General features: G+C 36.1%; 1 protein-coding gene across 3 annotated transcripts in view; it reads right to left on the reverse strand.

The window, feature by feature from the left end:
* The window catches only part of LRRC49 (leucine rich repeat containing 49), a 132,887-nt gene that overhangs the window by 67,705 nt on the left and 39,222 nt on the right, over positions 1-25,960 (reverse strand). For all 3 annotated transcript variants that reach the window (XM_061180122.1, XM_061180121.1, XM_061180123.1), the window contains one exon: positions 17,466-17,527. In XM_061180122.1, coding sequence (XP_061036105.1) covers positions 17,466-17,527 — 62 coding nt within the window. The remainder of the gene's footprint in view (positions 1-17,465; positions 17,528-25,960) is intronic.

A 25,960-nucleotide genomic window follows, 5' to 3' on the forward strand; every position in this document is an offset into this window, starting at 1 on the left:
AAGGAAACTTTCTGGAAATAAGAAAAGACCAAGATGTACATATTGAAAAGGACCAACAGGTACCTGGGAAAACTGAACCAGGATGATCAATTTGAAAACATATCCTAATAAAACTGTTAGACTTAAAAAAAAATTTTTTTTTAATCCTCAAGACCTCTAAGCATAAAGATGACAATTGAAGTCAGACTGGCACCAGATGCCCTAAACACAACTTACAATGCAAAGTAACAAGAGCAATATATATTTTTTTAAAACTCACGGAAAGAATGAATGAACCAAGAATTTTATATTTAGACAAACTGTCCTTCAAGTATCAAGGTATAGAAAAACTTAACATAAGCTAACATAAGCCCTGTGGAATTGAATTGTAATTGAAAGTTTCATTATTGAATTCATGAAGGTGTCAGTATAAAGCCATAGTTTTAAATGTATACAGATAGACAAATAGATAAATGTATATAACTCACAGGAACACACACACACACACACACACACATTTCCTAATTCTATCCACTGAGAAGACCTAGAAGTAATGATATCCCAGTAACCATGAACATACCTGGCACTCAAATCTTGATGTCTAAATACCGTTTTCCACTAAAAGGAATCAGAACCCCTGTAAAAGATGAGCCTGGAACATCTAGTTGTGCCAGAAAGTAAGAAAGTGCTCAAAGAATGAGGACATATCAAAAGATAATAGGAGACAGCTTAACAAATCCAAGAAAATATGAACATCAAAATATAGTTGATCCTTGAACAATGGGAGTTTGAACTGTGCACTTATAAGCAGATATTTTTCAGTAGTACATACTTCAGTACTACACAGTAGTACTGTGTAGTTGATTGACTCAGAGGATATAGAGGAACCTCAGGTAAGGAGAGCTGACTATAAATTATCAGCGGATTAACCCCTGCGTTGTTCAAGGGTCAACTGTAAATAACAATAGTAAAAGATTATAACCTTCTCTTTCCCTGTTATAAAACTTTCTGTAAGTTAGTCACTAGGTGTTATAATTCCTGAGGGCTAAAAGTATGACTCCCTGTAGTAAATATAAATGCATTTTAACAATTCATAGCTTGAAAAAGCATGACTCCAAGGATTAATTCCTTAGTGGCAAGATGAAAGACAGTAAGTGAGGGATACATGCTTACCAAGACTACACGGAAGTGAATTCAGACTTAGGCACAGGTCTGTGTGTGCTTATCCTGAAGTATTCATATGTATTTGATAAATATGACGGTGAGAGGTGATAGAAAAACCATGCTGTGGAAGAAGCATGAATCTGTGATATCTAGGTCAGCCAGACAGATGGTACTGTGAGCTGAGGGAGATCGGGAGTAGCACGCGTGCCTGCGTATGCACGTGCACGCACACACACACACACACACACACACACAGAAGAAATGGGATGAAATGACCCAAAGTGAACAGGCTAGTAAACAGATGTCCCTAACATTAATGTAAGCTAAGATCTGAAAGAGGAAATAAGTTCGTCGGATATCTCTTATCTCCCTGCTTCCCCTGGTAACCGAACACTTCTTTTCTGTAGCAAACCCAATCCACAAACTGATCCCACGCATATTGTGCTAGGGAATAGAGAACATATGTCCCAGCCTTGAGCATTCAGTATGTCCTATATGCCTGTGGCCAGAGTGATTAGTTCCAACTGGGCACTTGACCTAAATAACAAACAAGCACAACCAGAATCCTCTGTAACAGTGCTTCCCAGACTATAATGCACATTTGAATTACCCAGGGATCTTTTAAAAATGATGATTCTGATCTAGTAGGTCTAGGGTAGGGCTTGAGATTCTGGATTCCTCATAAGCTCCCAGTGATGCTGATACTACTGGTCCAGGACCACATTTTTGAACTTTAGGGCTCTTCAAAAACTTTTTGCCATGTATATGGAGAAAACTCTAATTCAAAAAGATACATGCACCCCAATGTTCATAGTAGCACTATTTACAATGTCCAAGACATGGAAGCAACATAAATGTCCACTGATGATGAATGAATAAAGAAGATGTGAGATATATATATATATTTATATATATATATATATATATATAAAAATATATATATATATATGATGGAATATTACTCAGCCATAAAAAAGAATGAAATAATGCCATTTGCAGCAACATGGATGGACCCAGAGATCATCATACTAAGTGAAGTAAGTCAGACAGAGAAAGACAAATACCATATGATATCACTTATATGTAGAATCTAAAATATGACATAAATGAACTTATTTACAAAACAGAAACAGACTCACAGACATAGAAAACATACTTATGGTTACCAAAGGGGAAAGGGGGTGGGGGAGGGATAAAGTAGGAGTTTGGGGTTAGCAGATACAAATTACTGTATATAAAATAGATTAACAGCAGGATCTTACTGTATGGCACAGGGAACTATATTCAGTATCCTATAATAAATCATAATGGAAAAGAATATGAAAAAGAATATATATATATATAGATGTATAACTGAATCACTTTGCTGTACACCAGAAACTAACACAACATACTTCAATAACACTATATTTCAATAAAAAAACAAACCCCCCCAAAAAACCTTTTTGCCAGAGTTATCAGGGAAGAAGTGCTCTTTGCATCAGAGCTTCTAAGCTGATAGACTGTGATTCTGGGGCTGTTGGCTTTTCTATAGGCAGCAGTGGTGGTTTGTTTTACGTTTGTGTCTTTGTGTGTTCTCTGTCATTAGATTATACACTCATAGAAAAAAGAAGCCATATATTTATCCTCTGTCACTCTCCCACAATGCCTTATTTGGTGTTTTAGATAGAGAAATGTATCAACAACGTTCTTCAGAAACCAACTGGGAAGAAATTTTAAATTCTTTAAATGAAAGAGGTGAAGCTATTTTCATGAAATGGTAGAGGATGTGACGGGTGAGGATCAATTATTAGCTACCATCCTCTGGATATCTCTAAGGTAGTCCTACATCCTAATCCCACGCAGCTGTGAAAAACACTCTCATAATCCCTCAAGTGTGTTATTTTGGAGAATCACAAGCCAATACCCCAGAAGTGCAAAAAAGCAAACCCCAAAGACAAGATGAAAGGAACTAGCAGAGAAATATTATTAATTTGGCTTACATTATTCAGTGCTTCCCAGGAGATTCCTAAACTAAAAACTATGGTCTCTGACATGGGGTCTACAACTGACATTGTCAACTTCTTTTTAAACCATAAGAAGGAAGTTTTGTCAAAAAACAATTCCCAGATGCTAGTCAACAATTCTGAACTACCCATTAAGGTATCCTGGAGTATATAATTAAGCCACTGGGATATCTTTTTAGGTGCCCAGGACAAACAAGCCTAAATGACTCACCTCCCTTCAACGCAAGAATCCAGAAATATCCTCCCTATTTATAGAGAACCCCAACTCCCTTACTTGGATATAAGCAAGATTTTTTTTAAAGGGGAAAATGCCCTGTTCTTTAACCAAGGCCTGACTGGAAGTTCAGTGACTATCAAGATCAGGCAATAATTTTCCTTCCTGACCAAGCTAAGTTTCAGCCCTTCATAAAAGTCATCTTTAATACTAAAAACTAATATGGAGAAAGCAACTAATTTACCCCATCTGATAACCTATTCACACACACACACACACACACACACAATTCCTAGGAGGTAAACTCTCAAAAGGAGAAGTGCATACATAATAGTACCAGAATACCACAATAGTATTCTCTTATTTTGCTTTTAGGCCACCCAGTCTCCAGGACGGGAGTGCTCTCTTTAGCTCCACTCTTCCCAGAGAGGGAGATCTCAGTTTTCCAATTCCTCTGCCAGTGAGTTGAAAATCCAATCCAGGAGAGATATATTAGGAAGCCTGACTGTAGGTGCATATCTAAACTGCATTCTGCTATTTCATACTCCATTTGTCTGATTCCTGTATCTTTCAATTGATTCAAAACTTAGAGCAGAAGAGAAAGGGTATGATTATCAATCACCCTTCAAACATCGAAAGTCAGCAGGTTTTATAGAAACACACAAGTCTTATAAATGTATTCCTAAATAATTTAACACAGCTTTTAGATAACATGTATTTTTCTATCACAAATAGGAAAAAGTATTTTTCTTTTGAGAATGACATGATCCTGTAATCTCAGACATGGACTCAGGAATGACTATATGTAGACATATTTAATGTGTGGGCATATGAAAAAGTATCCCAATAATTTAATCATACATTCATAGTGTTCGCTTTTCACTTTAACCCATAACAAAATCGGTGCTCCATTGTAGTATCTTTCACTAGCCAGAATCTTCTGGTTTAACTAGTTCTTTCCTCAATCTCTTTTTTTTTTTTTTTTTTAATTTTTGGCTGCACTGGGTCTTCATTGCTGCGCACGGGCTTTTCTCTAGTTGCGGCGAGCGGGGGCTACTCTTCCTTGAGGTGTGCGGGCTTCTCATTGCGGTGGCTTCCCTTGTTGTGGAGCACGGGCTCTAGGTGTACGGGCTTCAGTAGTTGCGGCTCATGGGCTCAGTAGTTGTGGCTTTCAGGCTCTAGAGCGCAGGCTCAGTAGTTGTGGCGCACGGGCTTAGTTGCTCCGCGGCATGTGGGATCTTCCCGGACCAGGGCTCAAACCCGTGTCCCCTGCACTGGCAGGCGGATTCTTAACCACTGCGCTACCAGGGAAGTCCTTTCCTCAATCTCTTTAAAAAATATTAGAATATGTTAAATTTTGAAGGAATTTCTATAGGGAGATAAAGTAATAAAGACAGAGCATGGAGATTTCTGGACAAATAACATGATATTGAAGTGGATTTTTACAATAGATTTTTAGCTCATTTCTTAATTGTTTATTTTAAATATCAGGAAGGCTTTTGACAGAAACTGCACATGTACCAATTCAGGATTAGATTAAGTCACTGGTTCTTAGATACAGGAATACAGTATTGTTCATTTAAAGGGAATTCATATCCTTTAAATACCAGACAGGCAGATGGCAAAGATGGTATATAACATGATAATTTGAAAATATAGTAGAAGGAACTTGCAGTTTTGGCTATGATGGTATCAGACTCAATTTCCCAATGTAAACAACTATGAAACTGGACAAAATATTAGACGCAAGCATTGAACAACAGACAGGATAGAGCTGTGATCACTGGAGAAGAGAAACACATGAAGGCCACTTTAGTCTTGCTTTCTGCCTGGAGGCACTTTCCAGATCACAGCACAGAGAAGGGGAGTCAAAAAGGAACAGAGGTCTCACCGGGTGGATGAAACAGAGGTCAGAGTTTGGGTCCGCTGGCGCTGCTGGAATTTGAGGTGGGGGGTAGTGGAGAATAAGGAGTTGTGTAGAGAAGAAACTCTAGAAATCTGCATAGAAGTCTTTCAAGTATTTGGCTGAATATTAAGATGTACCAACACAGGGTGGCTCTGAGAAGCCTACCAAAATACAACTATTAAGGGGCCATGAGATGAAAAGTGTACCCATAGGCCACACAGAGCTGGGAGACATTGGAGTTCCAACCAGACATAGTAAAGAGACCACAGTGAACACACAGTGAATACAGTTGAGGTCCCAGAAATGCTATGCCTTAGCTGTTGGGCTGCTCTATATTGGGCAATGTTAAGATGTTCATATTTCTTCATGGGCAGGGCTTTCTGAGCAAAGAAAGTTGGCACCTGGGTTAAAAGTGATTGCATAGGTAGAGACCTCTGGAATGACATAGAACTTTATCTCCCAGAACTAAGCAGTTACATTCTAAAGGGTATTTGACCAAGAAGCCTTCCCCATCTCTCTCTCTCTCTGTGTCTCTGTCTCTCTCTCCTTCTCCAGAGGGGAGGAGGTGAAGCTGTGCAAGCATCTCCTATATAAGCTCCAAAACTAATAATTTTGGGTTCCTCTGATGTGCTAGAAACTCCCCACCCTGTACATGTACGTGACATCTGCCCCATCACATAACCCTTTGGGGAAAAATGGAGCATGGGAAACCAGTGCAAAGATATTCTGCAGGTATTAATCAGTCTGCCTTTGATGTAGAAACCTTGTGTTTACTGTCAGGAAAAAATAAGTATAGATATAAAGCTTATTTCTCTACTTGTAGAATAAGATTACTTTAGACCTGCCCTAAAAAAGCCTAAAACTAAGCCTCAACAGCATCAACCTGATTCTCCAGTAGTTTAACTACCTTACAGAACAAAACTCAACAACCTTTAAATTAAGACAACAAAACACAGAGTCTCAACAACATAATATCCACAATGCCAAGAATGCAATAAAAAATTGCCAGACACATGAGAAAGCAAGAAAACTTAATACATATATCAAAGAGGAAAAACAGGTCACTATAAAAGTCCCAGATATGACAGATGTTGGAATGTTGGAATTAGTAGACAAGGACTTTAAAACGGCATATATTTATATTTATATTTATATTTATATTTATATTTATATTTATATTTATATATAAGAGGGCTATCTTATCTTTGCATCAGATAATTTAGAAACTACCTGAAGCACAGTCTCAGTTCTTCTCCAAGAACAACTTTGAATCTACTCAAATATTCAAAAAGTAACCCAATGAAATCTTAAATCACTGAAGAAAGCTTTCAGTCTGGAAGATCTTGTGACAGTTGTTTCTAATAACCCAACTCTACCATAAAATAATTTTAATTTAGCTTCCTTGTTTTATTTACTTCTTAGCATTTTATATCCCAGGGGACAGCCATGCTGAATTAGCTGCAAACTGAATCCTCAGACAACTAAATAAGATAACATGCTGAAAAGGGCTATTAAAAATTATCTATAAATATTGAAAAACATCAGCTTTAAACTTTGGTCTTATTTATTCATTAATTAAAAGAATAATAATTACATGCCTACTATGTGTCAAATATGACAGATACTATGATTAAGTTATAACTGGATATACATCAAAACAGATATTATATATAGTACTCTAAGAGGTATGGTAGAGATAATAGAAAAAGAAAATAATTCTCCTTGCTTAGTGTTTGAATTGATTTATAAAGGATGAACAAAAGTTCCTCCAGTAGATCAAATTTGAAAGTTTTGTGGTTAGCAGTACATACTTGGGGTTTTGGCGTGATTGATTTTAACCTTGTTTTTTTTCCCTGAAATTAACTAACCAGTTTATTCAGTCCTTTCAGTATCTGTTCACTTACCTTTGTTTTATTTTTTATTTTTATTTTTTTAAACAACAGAAATTTCTTATCAGTTCTAGAGGCTAGAAGTCTGAAATCAAGGTGTTGGCAGGGTTGCTTCTTTCTGAGGGCTGTGAGGGAAGGATCTGTTCTAGGCCTTTCTCTTTGACTTGTAGATAGCCATTTTTATGTTCACATGGCACTCTTCCTATATACCTGTCTCCAAATTTCCCCTTTTTATAAGGATATCAGTCTTATTAGATTAGGGTCCACCCTAATGTCTTCCTATTAACTTGATTACCTCTGTAAAGACCATATCTTCAAATAAGGTCACATTCTGAGGTACTGGGGGTTAAGAGATCAACACAGGAATTTGGGTTGGGGTGGGGGAGTTGGGAGGTGGAATGGATGTAAATTAACCCATAACAGATATGTAAACATTTTTTTTTAGAATTTCTATTTTCATGAGAACCGAATCACTTTGCTGTATACCTGAAACTAACATTGTAAATCAACTATACTGCAATGAAAACAAAACATAACATAACAAGACAAAGACAAGAAGGGAATATTACAGTCACTTACCTTTGTTTTAAATGTTTATGTTCACTGTATTTGAGACTTTTATTGCAAAATACTTCAAACCCCTTTTGGAAGTATTTTCTACAAGTACAAGGAAGAGCACCAGTGGAAGTTACCTATATACGTTAAGTTTATTTCTAAATGCATTTTGGATTTAATCTACTTATACATTGAATTTGTAGAACAAAACAAAAAGGAAATCATAAAACACATTGGTCTCAATTTAGCATAATTGTGTTTCTGAACACCTAGAAACAATCTCCCAATATAACATATAATCATGAGTAATTTTAAGACTCAAAATTCCCCCTTAGTAATATGTACCAAAAATGTCTGCAACTTCTAGAACCTTCACATCAGTAAAATCCAAAAGGGACTTTGACACATCAGTGCCTTAAATGTTAATTTACTGCCATGAATAGCTATCAGCCTCTCAACTATGTATGTGTGAACCCACTATGAGCCTAGGTGTGCAAACAGCCTGCTCACAGGGTCTTAGTTTAATTTTAGTTCAAGAATCCTTCCTTTTAGAAAAACTCACACATACACACACAAATAAATTACCCTTACATAAATGAAAAGGAAACTTTATGATTATAATAAGAATATCCAGAAAACTTCCTGTGAAGTTCCTTCATAATGATATAAATAAAATCCATAATAGCATTTGTATGAATTATTGTACCTACAGAATTAATGTTTTACATGACTACAGATACTGATAGAAAGATAATAAAATAGGCTTGTAATAACAATAAAAAGTAACTGCTACCCAACAGATTTTTCCTGCCTTTCTCTCCTTCAAAGATAACACAAAAGGAATAAAACAAATATGATAGAGGATCCCCAGTTTCCCTACAGCCTCGTACCTATTCCCCCCTTTCTTTCCTTTTTACTATCTACCACCCATGCCCTATAACTTTGACTCTTTAATAAACCACAAGGCTTGCAAAAACAGTCCTCAAAAAATACTATTCTAGGGCTTCCCTGGTGGTGCAGTGGTTGAGAATCCGCCTGCCAATGCAGGGGACACCGGTTCGAGCCCTGGTCTGGGAAGATCCCACATGCCGCGGAGCAACTGGGCCCGTGAGCCACAACTACTGAGCCTGCGCGTCTGGAGCCTGTGCTCCGCAACAAGAGAGGCCGCGATAGTGAGAGGCCCGCACACCGCGATGAAGAGTGGACCCCACTTGCCGCAACTAGAGAAAGCCCTCGCACAGAAACGAAGACCCAAAACAGCCAAAAATAAATAAATAAATTAACTAATTAAAAAAAAAATACTATTCTAATGATTATTGAGTCCTCAAGCAAGAGGCATGAAAACAAGAATAATCCACAACCTCTAATGGAGGTTAAAGTTGAAAATTGCTTCGTATGGTAAACCACAAGATTACATACTCAACTTGCCAAATGTCCTATAAAAGCTCTGACCCTGCTGCAGTCAGTCACCTGGTTTTCAGGTGCTCCCTGACAACACCTCTGACTGAAGCCTTTAACCTTTTGTCATGTCACTTCAGTAATTTTCTCTTGACAGTAAATTCTATATTCAATTGAGTAAACTAGAAGATATAAAGCAAATGTATTCTACACACTTTAAAATCCAGCTTAACACAAAACACTTTTAGATTTTATAACTGTACAAAATACTATAAGCATGTACAAGGCATAGAAAGTTGTTGATTTCTAATGCTCATTCATCTACAGAACCTAATAGGATAATCTTACAATTTCAAATCTTACAATTTTACTGTGTGAATAGCAGTAATGCTAGTTCCCTTAAATCAGAAAAAAACCTCCAATGTCTTCAATAATAAATACTGCCACTTGGCAAGAGTACACAGTATCACAGTATTCATATTCCATCTGCATAGTTAGTAGTCTAACAGGAGATCAGCAAACACCTAAAACTAACAGAAATAAAAAGTCATTTTGATTACAAAAATAAAAGAAAGGCAGAGGAAATTAACTAATTAAATTAGCGTAGAAAAATTCAAAGCATTTGTATTAGAATGCAATGCATTACAGACAGCACAGTCATCTAACAAACTGAATGTCCTAAAAACAATGAAGAAAATGAAGTTGGCCCATTTTAAACATTTTTATATTTTAGAATAATTTCTACTTTTGATCTCTAAAAGAAAAAGTTGCCTGTAATAACGTAATATTGGCATCAGGTATATAATAGAATTATATAAAAATTATTTTAGTAAAATTTCTATGTTTTAAATAAATTAAATTTAGATCAAATAATTACATCAACTATGAGAATGATAAAACAAATTTATCGTACCTCAAAGTCTACTGTTCTGAAGTAGTAGAAAAAAATCTGTCATTAGTTGTGGAGACATATCTTCTCACCTATTTTCCTTCTGAAAGAATTCAAAAGCTGCAGCTAGGCTTGACCGTCAGCCACTAAGGGACTATGCCTTAGCATAGTCTGGGGGTTTTGCTCATGGTAAAGGAGTAAAACAGCAATGGATTAAAAAAAAACAACCAGTTTTAGAATTTGCTCTTGTAGGTTCTCTTTAGATGAAGGTCATCATATTTAGAAAAATGCAATTAAATGTTTGTCTGAAGGTGAATCACATGTCAGCCATTAGGCAAACACCTCAAGAGAAGCTAAGTAGTTAAATGGATACTGATAATGAAATTTCCTCAATAAGTATGTAATCATTTCTCAAATTTAAAGCTCTTAGTAGGCGGTCAGAAAAGATCTGTCAATAGGTGATTTCCCGTGTTTTATTCAGTTAGCAAGAAGATTCCTATACTGTTGGTTACCTGTTAATTTTAGTCACAAACGAAAAAAAATGAAGGTATTCTAACAGTTTGCTGGATACTAGAACTAAGGAAAATTAATTTCCTTCAAGCCAAAATGACATAGCAACACCGTCCTACATCTCAACTATAGGACTACTTTATGAAACAACCTGAGTTCATAACAAATATCAATACATTCTGAAGGTCAGTGAAATAATTCACTCCTCAAAATATCAACTAGTACTAAAAGAGATAACTGCAAGGCAGTTAGACTTTCTCTGACTCGCCTAACATAGGTTCTTTTCTGAATATATAATTCATACAGAATGACTTACCAAGTTGAAGTACAGTTTGAGAAAAATGCAAAGAAAATGACTTCCTGATAAAGGTAAAACCATGAACCATTTTCAGTAAAATTTTGAAAATAGCCTGGAGGATCATCTTGCCCTGTAATAAAGGAAAAGTCACACCCCAAAGTTTGTAGTTCACTGACCTTTAGTTATACTATAATTACTAAAAGAGGTCATTAGACAACGTGTAAAAGCATTCCTTCCTCAAAAAAGAAAACGGAAACCTAGTTTAAAATTCTCCATGACATCATAAAGAGAAAGCAGAGTCCAAATACCATTGTCTTACTAGGGGAAGAAGGACGTATGAGAGGTCTACACTGGCAGGAAGGAGTACTGTTTAAAATTTCCAGTGCGTAGTGATAAGAAGAAGCAATGATGTTTAGTGAACATCCATCATCTCATATTGATATAAAAATAAAGAAATAGAAATATATATACATTTTCCTTGTGATGAGAACCCTTAGGATTTACTCTCTTGACAACTTTCATATATAACATACAGTTCATTAGACTGCTGTACATACAGTTCATTAGGATTCATTCATTAGGATTCATTAGGAGAGTAAACCCTTAGGATTTACTCTCTTGACAACTTTCATATATAACATACAGTTCATTAGACTGCTGTACATTACATCCCTAGTACTTATTTATCTCATAACTGCAAGTTTGTACCTTTGACTGCCTTCCTCCAATTCCTCCTCCTTCCACCCCCTGCCTCTGCTAAGCACCAATCTGATCTCTCTTCCTATGGGTTTGTTTGTCTATTTGTTTTTGAAGTATAAATGACCATATAGGGGCTTCCCTGGTGGCGCAGTGGTTGAGAGTCTGCCTGCCAATGCAGGGGACACGGGTTCGAGCCCTGGTCTGGGAAGATCCCACATGCCGCGGAGCAACTGGGCCCGTGAGCCACAACTACTGAGCCTGCGCGTCTGGAGCCTGTGCTCCGCAACAGGAGAGGCCGCGACAGTGAGAGGCCCGCGCACCGCGATGAAGAGTGGCCCCCGCTTGCCACAACTAGAGAAAGTCCTCGCACAGAAACGAAGACCCAACACAGCCAAAAAAAATAAAAATATATTAAAAAAAAAATTAATTAAATAAAATTAAAAAAAAAAAATGACCATATAAATGCTCTACTGCTGCAGATATTGCAGCTCCATATTGCCTGTACCCTGGGACAAACCATATCCATGACCCTACCCTTAATACACCACTGTCTAACAGGAAGGTTTAGCTTCTATAGATTTGTCTCATATCTAGAAGTTCTTGGCAAGAGCCTTACTGGCAAATCAGTATATTGACCTGGAAGCCAGAAACAACTACCAAAATAATTTGGACTGCTTAAGCCTTTAAACCTCACACGCCCAGACATTAAGCAGTCCAAAAGACTTAGTAATGATAAGAAAGAGGGCCCTCCAAAACAAGACCACACAGAAAAATCTTTCTATTTGAGGGATTAAATTCTTGTTACAAATTTTCAACTAAGAGCACATACGTGCTAGATGCTGGAGAGGCTGTAGTGAGCAAAGCAGACATTCCTCTGCCTTCGTCAAGTTTACAATCTAGCAGGGAGAATAATTTAAAATGAAGGTACAATTAATTATGAACACTGCAATAGTAGTAGAAATATAGGAAGCTATGAAAGCATGTAGCAAGACCCCACAGTATTTTTAAAACTTTTTAAACCCAATCCATAGTGAGAAATATATTTACAATGTAACCCAGTTCCCAAATATGTACAGTAAAATAATACACACGCACACACACACATGCATGCATAGATACACCCACGTATATTAAAACTGTAACTTTTTCATGAGACAGTGTTCACCCTTACAATGCGTAACAAACTGATATTCTCTATTCTGTTTTTATTTTTCTGGTCTTGAACTAAAACTGACTAAGCGACTTTAGGATCCTTGTATGGGTTCTGACTCAAAGTCTGAAAAACACAGACCAACGGTATTTTTAAGTCAGCTGCACGACTTGCTAAAGATACAAATTCCTGAGCCCCATCTAAAACTACTGAATTAGAATCCATGGAAGATGGGTTCCCGAGCGCGGCATTTTAGCAGGCTCTCCAGATGATCCTTAGGCATATTAAAGTTTGAGAACCCTTGGTGTCATTTAACCTGAGATCTAAAGGATCCTCAGGTGTTATTCAGACAGACAGAGGATAGAAAAAATGTTATTGTCAGAAGCCACAGTAGATGCAAAGACTGAGTGGGCAAGGGGGGAGCATGATATTTAAGGAAGTTCAGTGGAACAGGGCAAGTTCATAGGGCACTATGGGAAGACAATGAGGATGAAGAGGTAGTCATGGTTCATGCTGCCAGCTCCCTCTTCTAGTTAGTTCCATGCCACCTCAAGGATCATACATGAGTATTCGTCCTTAAAAAGGAAGGAAAATTTTTACACATGCTATAACATGGATGAACTTTGAGGACATCATGCTAAGTGGCATGAGCCAGTCACAAAAAGACAAATACTGCATGATTCCACTTACGTGAGGTACCTAGAGTAGTCAAATTCATAGAGACAGAAAGTAGAATGGTGGTTGCCAGGGGCTTGGGGAGGGAGGGATGGAGAATTATTGTTTAATGGGTATTACGTTTCAGTTTTGCAAGATGAAAAGAGTTCTGCACAACAGAAGACTGGCTGCACAAGGATGTAAATGTATTTAACACCACTGCACTGTATACTTTAAAATGGTTAAGATGGTACTTTTATGAGTATTTTACCACAATTCAAAAAAAGAATAGATGAGACTAAGAGTCCTGAGCTGATACTTGACCTTGGCTAGTATTTGACTCCTTTCCCAATGATACTAACGTCCCCTCAGTTCTGGAAGCAATAGTAACCATTCCCTTTTAGGCAAGGAAGGCACTAGAATTATAAATGCATCTTCCTTTGTTTTAAAAAAAAGAAGCTCGTAAAAACTTTCTGTGTTGGAGAATGAAAGAAAAGAGAGACAGGCAAGAAGAATCAATTACAACTTAACCTTGTAATGAAGAGCAGAACTCTGCATTGCCTCTGTGGAAAACAGATGAAACACCCTGGGTTTTGGCTACAGATCATAAACTACCTCCTGAGGGTAGTACATATTTATCCCTGAAAAATATTTTTGTCTAAAAGCTTTTCCTTGTGAAAGGAAATTTTACATAAAATAGTAATCTTTAAGTTAACAAATATTCTTATTTTGGGGTGCCATAACTCAGTGGTTCCCAAATCTAGCATCAAGCTGCACATCAGTATTCTCTGAGAAGCCTTAAAAAAATACAGCTCTCTGGCCCCACTCCAAATCTACTGGAGCAGGTTACCCAGCAGTGAACCAAGGACTATGTGTTTTTAAAGCTTCCAAGGATATTTTTATGTGTAGCCTATTTGGGGAAATCACTCAAAGTAAGGACAGTTATGAGAATGGCTGCCTGAGCACATGTTCTTACCTTTCTCCACCCTCTCAAAATCTCTTTGAAATGACTGAACATAAAAGTATGAAAATATCCTTAGCAATACTAGAAAACCAGGAAGAGTTCCATCAGGAGACCAGAACACTACGGAATTTCTGGAAGATATAAAGCAGATGGAATCAGTAAAACCTGAAATGAACAGGATCATTGTTAAGTAAATGTTGCCAGCAGAACCTCAGAATATTCCCTAGGATCAGAGGCAGAAAATGTTGCCAGCAGATGTGGGTCAGTTGTCCAGTAATTATCGGAGGGTTTGGTAACAATTTGCCAGCCTCTCACCCTCAAAGCAGCTGACTCCTGAATTGTCCCCAGGTTGAAAATGGTGAGAGAATAGGGCAGTGCTTTGGGTAAGTGCGTCTGGGCCAAGACGTAAAAGGAGCACCCATTCCCAGAAGGCAAGTTTCTTGTGGACATCATAAAGGAAAATCCAACTGGGTGGATATCCTTCCTCCTCCCTCCTATATCCTCTGCAGACAGAGACCTTATAACTTGCATTCACAGCGATATTTCTAACCTATGTTGAGGAAACAAATTCATCCAGGTTCTCATTTATAAATAAGAACTGCCATCCAAATAAGCATAGAACAAATGAACAAAAGAAAGAAAGCATTTTTGTTTTGTTTAGTTTAAAGAACAAATACAGGTAACAGGGGAAAAAAATAAATTCTAGAAATTAAAAAAAAACTTTATCTCATTCATAAAACAAGAATAAGCCATTAGAGAAAAAAATGCAGACTACTTGGAAATTAAGATCATGAGAGCCAAGAAAAACAAAACAAATCAAGCAGACAACAGCATCTCAGAAGAGCTGAATAATGAAATGAACATGTCTGAAGAATGAATTAGATATAACCAATTCTCTTGATTAGGCACAGAATATTTCTCTCAGGGTAATCATTATAAAATGGACTTTGGCAGGTCCCTCCAGCAATCCGTGAGCTGGAGGAAGACCTGAGGCTAGTATAGGGGTAGGGGAGCCGGAGGGCAAGCATCTCACTGCAGGTGCCCAGAGGGTGGACCTAGTGAGTCCTCTCTGAGCCTTCTGCATCTACTTTGCCCAGGTTGTGCCCTTACCTGGAATGTCCAAGTACCCTTCACTTTACTAAGGGTAAAGTGAGCTTTAGAGCTCAGCCCAGGGACCATCTCCTTCTAGGAAAGCTTCCTTTACTTCCCTTCCCCACAGTGATTTACATTTTCTAGTATCTCTGCGTATTACCACGACTAAGTTTAACTCACTGTATTATAATTACCTATTCGTGTCTCTGTCTTCCTCACGCTCTGAGGGATATTTTGACCAGAGGCACTGGTTCTATTCAGATACATAGACGTGGATATGTGTCATTCATTCTCTAAATATATCTTGCATGCCTACTAGTAGAACTAAATGCACTGTTCTAATATCTGCAGGAAAACATACAAAAATGGTTCTGTCCACCAAGGCCATGGTCAACCTACCATTAAATATAGGTACCTATTTATCCCAAGTTGAAGCTCTCTGAATACAGTAGGGTGCCATCACATTTTGGAACTTTCTGAATTTCCACCAGGTAATAGTTTATGCAAATGGACCTCTAAGAATCCAACAACTTGGTCAAAACCAAAAAGCCCTACTATGTAACAGTCAATACATTTTTGTCTCCCCAAAATAGATATACTGTTGGATATTTTCATTTGCTGGATGATATTTGAGAGTTATCCAGAGAAAGTCCTAAAAGGTACTTTTACCTTTACACTGCTATTTCTACTTTTCTTGTATGTTATTCCTGGGTCACTGAACTGTAAAATTAGGCAACTGTATCATGCCAGGACGATAGCAGGACACTCGGGACATGAGGATACCATAATTATCACTACAGATCATCTACTTTCCCAGCTACCTGAGATATTTGTGTCTTAAGTAAAGCTCACGGAAATGTTTTCAAGGCTTGCACTCTCCAATTTCTCCTCCCAGATCCCATATATTCTCTATACCATCTCCTGGGCCATAGGCATCAACAGGAACAGAGCAGAAAATGTACTTGACCTCAGAAGCAGATCACCTGGAAGCACTAGAGGAGGGTAAATGGCTAAGCCTATGTAGAAACACAAAGAAAGCAATCAGTAAGAAAATGAAAGCCCTGGAACAGCCTTCAACCTAAACTGAAGAGAATATTAAAAGTTTTTCAGAAAACTTTAGAAGAGTAATAAGAGAATAATTATGGGTATTTCCTTTGAAACAACGCCTATATGCAAAATTCACCATCCAGACTTAATCTCTACCTTTTAGAGATATAGTACAGGGATGTGGGGTTAACATAGGAAAAAGATGCAAACAGAAAATGTGCAAAAGCTCAACTGGTTTTTAATAATCAGAAACATAGACCTAGAGCTCAGGAAAAGATGTGCTCTCAACACTTTTATACTTAGTTCTGACCCTCCTATAAAAGTAGGTTCAGAGAACAGTCTTGAAGTGAAACTAAAGAACTGAAGGGCAAGGGGGAAGGAGGAGAAGGAGAGATTTAGGGAAGGGTAGCTAATCCTTCTGCATTGAAAAGTCTGACTGCCCATCTCAGCTCCAGTTCTGAAATCTTCCATATTGACACTGAATGATGTATCATCACAATAGAAAGGATGATATGCTTCAAATCTTCAGAAAACAAAACTTATACATTTATATATTCTAATATACAGTCTTCTAGCTGCATTAGTTCTCTAAGTAGGGACACCAAGTTAGAAGTTATGGCCTAATATGCAAGTGGCTTAGTGACAAACATAGCCTGCTATGTCAAAATTGCTTAGTAGCTACACAGATTGTAGATGATAATTTATGAAAGAAATTCTAATTCAACTGACTAGTGCAGTTAAGTGTCAAACAAAGGACAGCAAAATACATGTTGAAATTTCCACGTACATGTTTTACAAAGGAACAACTCTAAAGTATAATTATAAAAAACACATGTTATACTAAGTTCATCATTTTAGCATCAGAGTCACTAATACACACAAGAGCTTTGTTTTTCCACAAAGAACTTTGTCACAGACAGCCCTGTCATTTTCCAACTTAAAATCTTACATGCCAATAGATTACTCCAAGGTATTTACAATCTTAATTTAAAGCACTAGAACCCACACAATCAAGTTATTAATAAATGACAAGTTGGGAGTTTCCACTTACGTAGATATATTGTTGAAGCTGAGAAACAGACGTTGGAGGCAGGGCAAATTATCCACATCTCTCTAGAAGGAAACAGAAAGTAAAAATTTACCAGCTGAAAGAAGAAAAATATTAAAAAATGTCTTCTTGCTCAGCTGTTGAAATGTATAGTCATTTCTATTTACTGCAACCTTGCTAGACCACTGATTTCTACTGGAGATTGAGCTCCATTCTTCTCCACTGCAGATTAAACGGGAGGGTTTCAGTACATCCGCAGAACAAGCTGCACCACTCACAAGGTAACAAGCACTGAAGAGAACAGAGGGAGATGCTGCTGCTAGCCTCTTCAAGCATGCTTTTGGGAAAGGAGCCAAAATGCTACTTCAGCTTTTCAACTGTAGCACAAATACAGTACGATCAAACATTTGTTAAACATCACTTCTAAAAAGAAGCTGCTCAAATGCTTTAAATTTTAAATTTATGCAATCAGCTTTCCAAACAGTACTGAGAATTTCAAAGCTATTTACCTCACTATTCTCAAGCCCACAGAAATATACCACTCAGCTACAAATGAACCAGTACACTGACAATTCCCCTGTAACACTAAAAGTAGATCATAATAAGTGACAACAGAGGGCATCGTTAAGGACAAATTCCAATCTAAGCAAGAATCAGAGACTCTTACAATTGGAAATCTATGCTGTTCTGTTTAGGTGCAGCACCCCTGAGCAAAACACTGCTGTTTAAACATAGTTACCTTTAGCAAATATTGAAATGTTTTGGCCCAAATGATTTTTTACTAATTTTATTAAGCGAATAGACACAAACCTTCTGAAAAGTATGACATATTCTGGAATACCAGAATCTTGAGAGGAAGCTTAGTAATTTACCTAGATTATTCACATGAGAAAAAGTAAACAGTTGAGGTTGTCGCAGGGGCAGCGTGGGAGAGGGGTGGAAAGGTGACCCAGGACACATACTGTCATACATACACAAGCCAAGAAAGGACAAGATTCCAGTTATCCTGACTTCCAATGCTCTGCTCTTTAAAATACTACACACAGTGCTACTTTCATATTAAATGTTTTTCATTTTTAAGGGCAATATTGTTTAAAATAATTCATAGTTATATGAGATTGAATGATGCTAATAAAGGTATGTACATTTTAAATATTATTGTGACCAATATTTAAACCCAATCAAAACTTGTTTTACTGTTTGTATAAGTCATCATCTTTTTTCCTCCCTCCTTTTCTTCCTCCCTTTTAAAACTACCATTATTTCCAAGACCCAATAAAAATTTAGGCAATGCATTAAAATTACAGACAAGATCAGCTTTTCCAAAAACAGTTCATTTATTTATTTTTCAAAGCTTGTTACACCAAGAAAACATAAAGTGATAGAATTGTGGCAGAGCCACGTCTCACTGATTTTTGAGAGGACATAGGAGAAATGAATCTGGCTTAAGACATTCTCCCACATAGCTTCCCTCGTGTACCATTATTCAACCTTCTCTCAACCCCTTAGACCCTAATCCATGTAAAAGAAATACAACTACCAGTGATCAAAACACTGGCTACGTATACCATTCACTTGGCATTACTATTCTCAGGCCCACCCCTGAAAAGCCTGTTCCACAGATGTGAGTTAGTGATTTTGAGAGTTTTCCAACCATGGTCAAAGAATAAGTCTTCAGAAAACAGTAAGACAATCAAATTTGCCTCACTGGGTGACAGGCTCTATATATTGGCAAACTTCTTGAATCATCTCCACCAGCTACCTGTCTCTGATATTCCCAGAAATGAGAGTACAGTGGGGGAAGGGAGGAGAGCTGGATTACCTCTTTTTGTTCCAGGGCCCTAATTTCCAAAGGAAAGGGTAGCTTGCTTCCTATCTGGTCTCTAGAAGTTTAGAGTCACAGCCAGATTCAAAGCCTTCTCTGTTTGAGGAATCCCTCTTCTCCTAAATTCTTCCTGGAACCTACATGAGATATTTCTGGGCATAAACATTGTTTGCTGACATCTAACTGGTTGAAACTGAGAAGCAGTAGCCAGAATCTCCTTTGAATCAAGGCACCTTAAAAAAGAATACACTTGTCTCTTTGAGCCCCAGCCTACCACCTTCAAAGACTACAGACACACAGATACCTTTCAAGACATAATTTTTTTTGCTATTAAAATATAAACTCAAATTACATCAGGTATAAATTGTGAGAAAAGGGTTTTTAAGTTTATTTGATTACAGTGTTTTGTACTTATCTTCATTTAAGAAACAAAATTTTACCAGAAGTTTTTATCAAATTTTCAAAATTATTAACTCTCATTACCTGATAGAGCTATAAAAAAATTCACAAGTTGAAAAACTAAAAATCGGAATTCAACTACACATACCCCAAAACCATTTTAGTAGATAGCCTTTCCAGAACTTTAAAAAGCAAAATAATTACCCACAGTAATTTTTGTTGTTCCAAATTTCATTCCTATAAGAAAACTGTAACTTTAATCTTTCTAGCAATTCTAAGGTATACTTTGTAATGAATTTCTAGCATTACAATAGACAAAAAGAAAACATCCTATTTATCGTATCAATTATCTATGCATGAGTTATTTACAGAAAAAAAAAGATTGCTGAAAGCTACTAGAAGATGGTTGCTCTAATATGAGAGTAAACCAAAGATGTAGAAACATAAGATCCAGGAATTTGATTCACTATTGGAGGCAACAGGAATCCAAGGATGTCATCTCCATAGCAGGCCTAAGGGCAACCAGTCTACATTAGAGACAGAGGACAGAGGGCTCCAGAAGGGGTATCTTTGAAGAGAGAAAATGAAACAGATAGATTACCTGAGATCTTTGCCGATACAGAGAAGAATTTTAGAGTTCTCTTGGGGAGTTTGGACATTAATTAATGGTACTTAAATAGAAACTTCAATTAATGGGAGAAGTGAGACAGTTATTAGTGCCAGAGAAAAGAAAAGTTTAACATAATGGTCCAATATTCACTTTGAAAAGCTCATCTTGCTGTGCCAGACAGTCCTAATCTATTATATCATAAATTCATCAATCTGAAGCCACTGCACTGAAAGACCCACCTTAAACCAGATCCCCAAGAAATCTCAAAAATAAATATCTTGCCTTAGCCCTTAAAGACATGACTAAGACTATGTCAGGGAAATGTGCTCTTCTTGCCAGTAAGTAATAATCTCAGTTTTTCTTTCTCAGCAGGTTATTCTGGTGCCACTTTGGGGAAGCCAGCACTCGACAATCTGCTTATCAAAAATATATATAATTATTTCGGAATAATGGGGAAAGGAGAAATAAGGGGTTAAAGATAATTTAAGAAAGCTAAATCCTCATAACTTTGAGAAAAAGTCAGCACATTTATTTCACTGTCAAGTGTCAAACACTACCAGAAATTCTTTTCTGGAGGTAACTATTTCACAGGCAGTGAAACTATTGCAAAGAGGCAATAACGTACCTAAGATAAGAAAAAGAAGATGAAATAAAATATTTACACATAGGGGAATATTTATAGCTCCTCTGTTAACCTTCTCTTAGTGTCAAATTTATTATATTTAACAAAACACGATTCCAGAATCACATTCAAAATATGTTTTAAAGTAAGACTCAAAACCATTTCATATATTAAAAAAATATAATCCTTTAAAAATAGACTTTAAAAATTACTTACTACAAGATTATGAGAGGATTATAATTCTTTATTTTTCAAAAGAATAATGACCTGCTGTTTTAGAATCATGCTTGTCCTACTCAACTCAGACAGTTTTCCATATTCCTAAACTTCACAAAAGAACTAAATAATTCAGCAATCTGACTATGTGTAGAACATCTATTACTGGAGCTATTTTTAGAGCAGCCTCCTGCAGAGGAAGAAGGAAGAAGAAGGGTGAAGAGATAGAGGCTTTGGCATGCATCAAGGAGCACAAAGATGACTATAATAAAATCACGGCTACTCTCATTTTGGTATCTATTCTGTTATACAAAAAAGTCACAGTTAAAATATATATGGGTAATTATTTTAATTTTGAGAAGTAAAAACAGATTTATTAACAAAGCACTGAATAAGTTTGAAAAAAAACAAAGAAAAAAGTATTCTTTTCTATAAAAAGCTTTATAAAATTAATTCCAAAATAACTACTTGCTATAGCCATCACTTTGTAACACAGACACATATTATATGAGGAATAATATGTGTAAGCCGTCATATCAACAACTCATCATACTTTTATTTGCCATGAAAAATGTCCGTTACCTGCCTCTATTATCCAAAGGCATTAATATGTGTATCTACTTTTTATATTTATTTACTACTCATTACATGACAATAGATATCAGTCAATCTAGCTGCAAGCTACTCTTTCAGTCTGATTTTCTTCTATACACTGTTGTAATTCCCCCTAAATAAAAAGGAACTAAAAACCAGATTAATAAACACGCACTGATGCTCTGACTAAGAGATTTCCAGTCTTCATAATCTAAGAGAGCTAGATATAACAGCTATGAGGAAAAATAGAAAAAGTCTCAATTCCACAATCATAGGACTTTCCACATTTGAATTTGTAGTTCAAATTTACACCACATGCATGATCTAACAAGACTCCTCATAAAAAGGGTCCCCAGCATTCTCGCCCCCTGGCAAAACTCACTGGAAAGACACAAACTCAATTCAGACTTTACGGCATTTGGACAATCCCAAAAGATCAAGTTATGGGAAAAAATTACTGTGAGCAAGAGTCAGCATAAATTTTAGGCAACAAATGTAGAATTACCAAAAACTTAAGAAAATATAATAACTTGATAAAGACTATGGAATATCTATGTTTAAAATTATTAGAGAAATAAAATGAATCAAAACATGAGGGAAAAAAAGATGCTATAAATAAAGGTATCTGGGCATTTATTTTTTTAAAAATCCATGCAGAACTTCTAGAAACAAAAAATTATGGTCATTATTAAAAACTCATGGATGGACTGAAAATCAGATTAGACAAAACTGAGGAGAAAGTTAGTGAACTGAAAGATAGCATTAAAGAAGTAAAAATCATGCAGAAATGTAGCAGAGAAAAATAAGAATGACGAAAATTTTAAGAAACAAAACTAGAACAAGAAGGTCCATACCATGTCTAGCAGGTGTGTAAGAAGCAGAAAAAGAGAAAGTGGGATAAGGCAATATTTGAAAATATAAAGGCTCAGAATGTTCCCATAATTAGTGAAAGAAATGAACCTGCAGATTCATAAAACACAAATATTAGGTATGCTAATAAAATTACTGTATTTAATCAAATCTAAGATACCATCTCACAATTATTTTATGTAACACCTGGTGAAAATAAACTTATGATTAACCAATAATAAAACATTACTTTGAATTTTTATTTCATTATTACTGAAAGAGCTCTTTTAGATTTATTTAACCATACTTTTAACCAAATATCATTCTTATTCACACATAAAATCTAAGCAAATTAAATTCATTAAATTAATGATCTCCCCAAATATCTCCATGTATTATAAAGCTAGAGTTATTAGACAGTATAGTCTTGGCATAATGGTAGACAAATAGATGTAACAGAATAGAAGGTTCAGAAAAAGACTCCTTTGATTATAACTCAATTTTGAAAAAGAAACCAATTTAATTCAATGGGGAAAGCAAGGTCTTTTGAATAAAAGGCAATGGATCAAATAGACATCCCTGTTTGGGAAAAATGAATCATGACCTCTACATCTCACACCATACACAAAATTTAATTAAAGGTGGATGACAGACATAAAATGAAGGTAAAACTATAAGCCTTCTGGAAAAAAACAGAGGAGAACATATTTATGATATTGGGGTAAGCAAAGACTTTCTAGACAAGACAAAAAATGCACTAATGATAAAAGAAAACAAATTGATAAATTGTATGTCACTAAAATTTAAAGCTTTTACATATCAAAAACATTGTTAAGAAAGCAAAAAGGAAGCCATGAAGAAAATACATTCAATACCTATATGAAACAAAGGACTGAATCGAGAATAAAGATCCACCACATTCAAGGATAAAAAGAGAACCCATTTTTTAAAAATGGGCAAAAGACTTGAACTGATACTTCACAAAGGGATATGCCAGGATGGCCAATAAGTAATTGGAGAGATGCTCAATATCATTAGTCTCTAAGTAACTGCAAATTAAAGCTACAATGAAAATCATAGTATCACTAAACTTATAAAGATTGTCTATGTCAAATGTTGGCAAGGATGTGGAGCAATTAGAATTCTCACTTATTGCTGGTGGGAGTGTAAAATGGTATAATCACTTTATACAACTGTCTAGCAGTTTCTAATAAATTTAGACACCCACCTACCTCATGGCTCAGTAATGATACGCCTACATATTTATGTAAGAGAAATAAGAGTATATGTCCAACAAAGTAAATATATAAATAAAAGACTACAAGAATATTCATAGCAGCTTTATTTGTAAGAGCCAAAAATTGGAAATACCGAAGATGCTTGTGAGCAGAAGAATGAAAATGCAAACTGTATTTACACAATAAATACAACTCAACAAGTAAAAAGAACTACTGATACACACAGCAAAATGGAGGAATATCGAAACATTATGTTTAGTACACAAAAGTGTACACACTTTATATTTTTATATATGTATATATTTAAAATAAAAATTTCAAAAACAACCAAATTAATCCATGGGGATAAAAGTCAGGAAACCTCTGGGGCAGGGAAAGGCATTGATTGGAAACGGGCAAAAGGAACTTTCTGGAGTGATAGAAATGTTTTCTCTCTTAACCTGGGTGGTAGGCAAATGAAAGTACACTTATATAAAAAAAATTATTTTTTTAACTGTACAGTTAAGATTTGTGCATTTTACTGTATCTAATTATACTTCAATAAAGTATGGAGGGGAAGTTTTCATATTTAGAGTTCAACTTCTGAATCCCTATTTAACTAATAACATCCATGCTTTTCACACAATATTGTCTTCTATGCCATCAAGAACATTGGTGATGCAATATATCCTAAAGTGTGCTCTATTATCATCTACAGGATCTTCTTCCAAGCTGCTGACAACCATTCTTATGTTTTGATATTGTTAAGGTAAAGAAACACTAGTGCTATGGTCTGAATGTTTGTGTCTCCTCCAAATTCACATGTTGAAATCCTAACCACCAAGAATGGTGGTATTAGGAGGTACAACCTTTGTGAGGTGCTGAAGTCATGAGGGTGGAGCCCTCATGAATAGGATTAGTGCCTTATAAAAGAGACCCCACAGAGAGCTCTAGCCTCTTCCATCATGTGAGGACACAGAGAGAAAGTGACAGCTATGGACCAGGAAGAGAGCTCTCACCAGAATGTAACCATGCTGGCCCCTTGATCTTGGATTTTCTAGACTCCAGAACCGTGAGAAATAAATTTGTGTTGCTTATAAGCTACCCAGTCTGGGCTATCTTGTTATAGCAGCCCAAATGGACTAAGACACAAGCATTAATTATCCATACAGCTTCCTGTTGCTTTGAAATTTCTTTCACCTATTGCAAGGAGTTTGCTCAATTTCTCCTGCCTTCAGTTATATTGCTTGGCATGTGATAAGCAACTTCTCTGAACCTATCTCAGTAGCAAAATGTAACAGCTTTGTCAAACGTGGTTATCTTCCTGTTAAAGTATTTGATTGTTAATTAGCAAAAAATGTGGAATTGCAGTCATTCCTCCAATGTATGTTTCACTAATATTAAATTTAGGTCTTTGCTGTTCTATTTCCATGCCTTTTTGAATAGAGTAATATTTCATTTCACTTCCAAATCATTGTATAATCTTTTAAAATACATTTTGAAGAGTAATTAAACTCAACCATGTAATACCAACAATTGAAATGACAATAATATAAACAGTTATAACCAAGTTCACATATATATAGCAGTGAAATTGCTGTAGCCTGTCCAATAGTGATTTTAAGATGCCATATGCTGATTGTAAGACATATTCAGATTTGAGAGTTGTTGACATACAGAAAAATGCATGTCTCAAATTGGTCAAATATGGTAGTTCCACATCTAAACACATCATAGTGAGTCTGAAGGACTTCAAAAAGAAATATTATAATCTTAAAATAGAGGACGAAAAAGACTGCCTACAAAAAATGATAGTTGACAGTTTAATTACAATAATAAAAAGCCAAAGACAATGGAATATGAGCTTCAAACATCTGGGAGAAAAACAACAACAACAAAAACACCAAACAATTTGGTTTGATTCAACCAAATCAAACAGTCATGAGTAAAAATGAAATAAACAAATTATTAGACAAACAAACTGAGAGAGCTTACTACCACCACAGCCATAGGAACTTTATCTAAATTATGTATTTGGGGAGGAGTAGTGAACCCAAACAAGCATGTGGATGAATCCAAATAAGCATTGACTGAAAACATAGGAATTAAAATATCTAAATTGGGTAGTAAAAAAATAAAAAGGAAATAGTAGACAACAAAAGCATG

This window comes from Eubalaena glacialis, chromosome 2 (genome assembly GCF_028564815.1).
Source record: "Eubalaena glacialis isolate mEubGla1 chromosome 2, mEubGla1.1.hap2.+ XY, whole genome shotgun sequence".
Lineage (NCBI taxonomy): Eukaryota > Metazoa > Chordata > Mammalia > Artiodactyla > Balaenidae > Eubalaena > Eubalaena glacialis.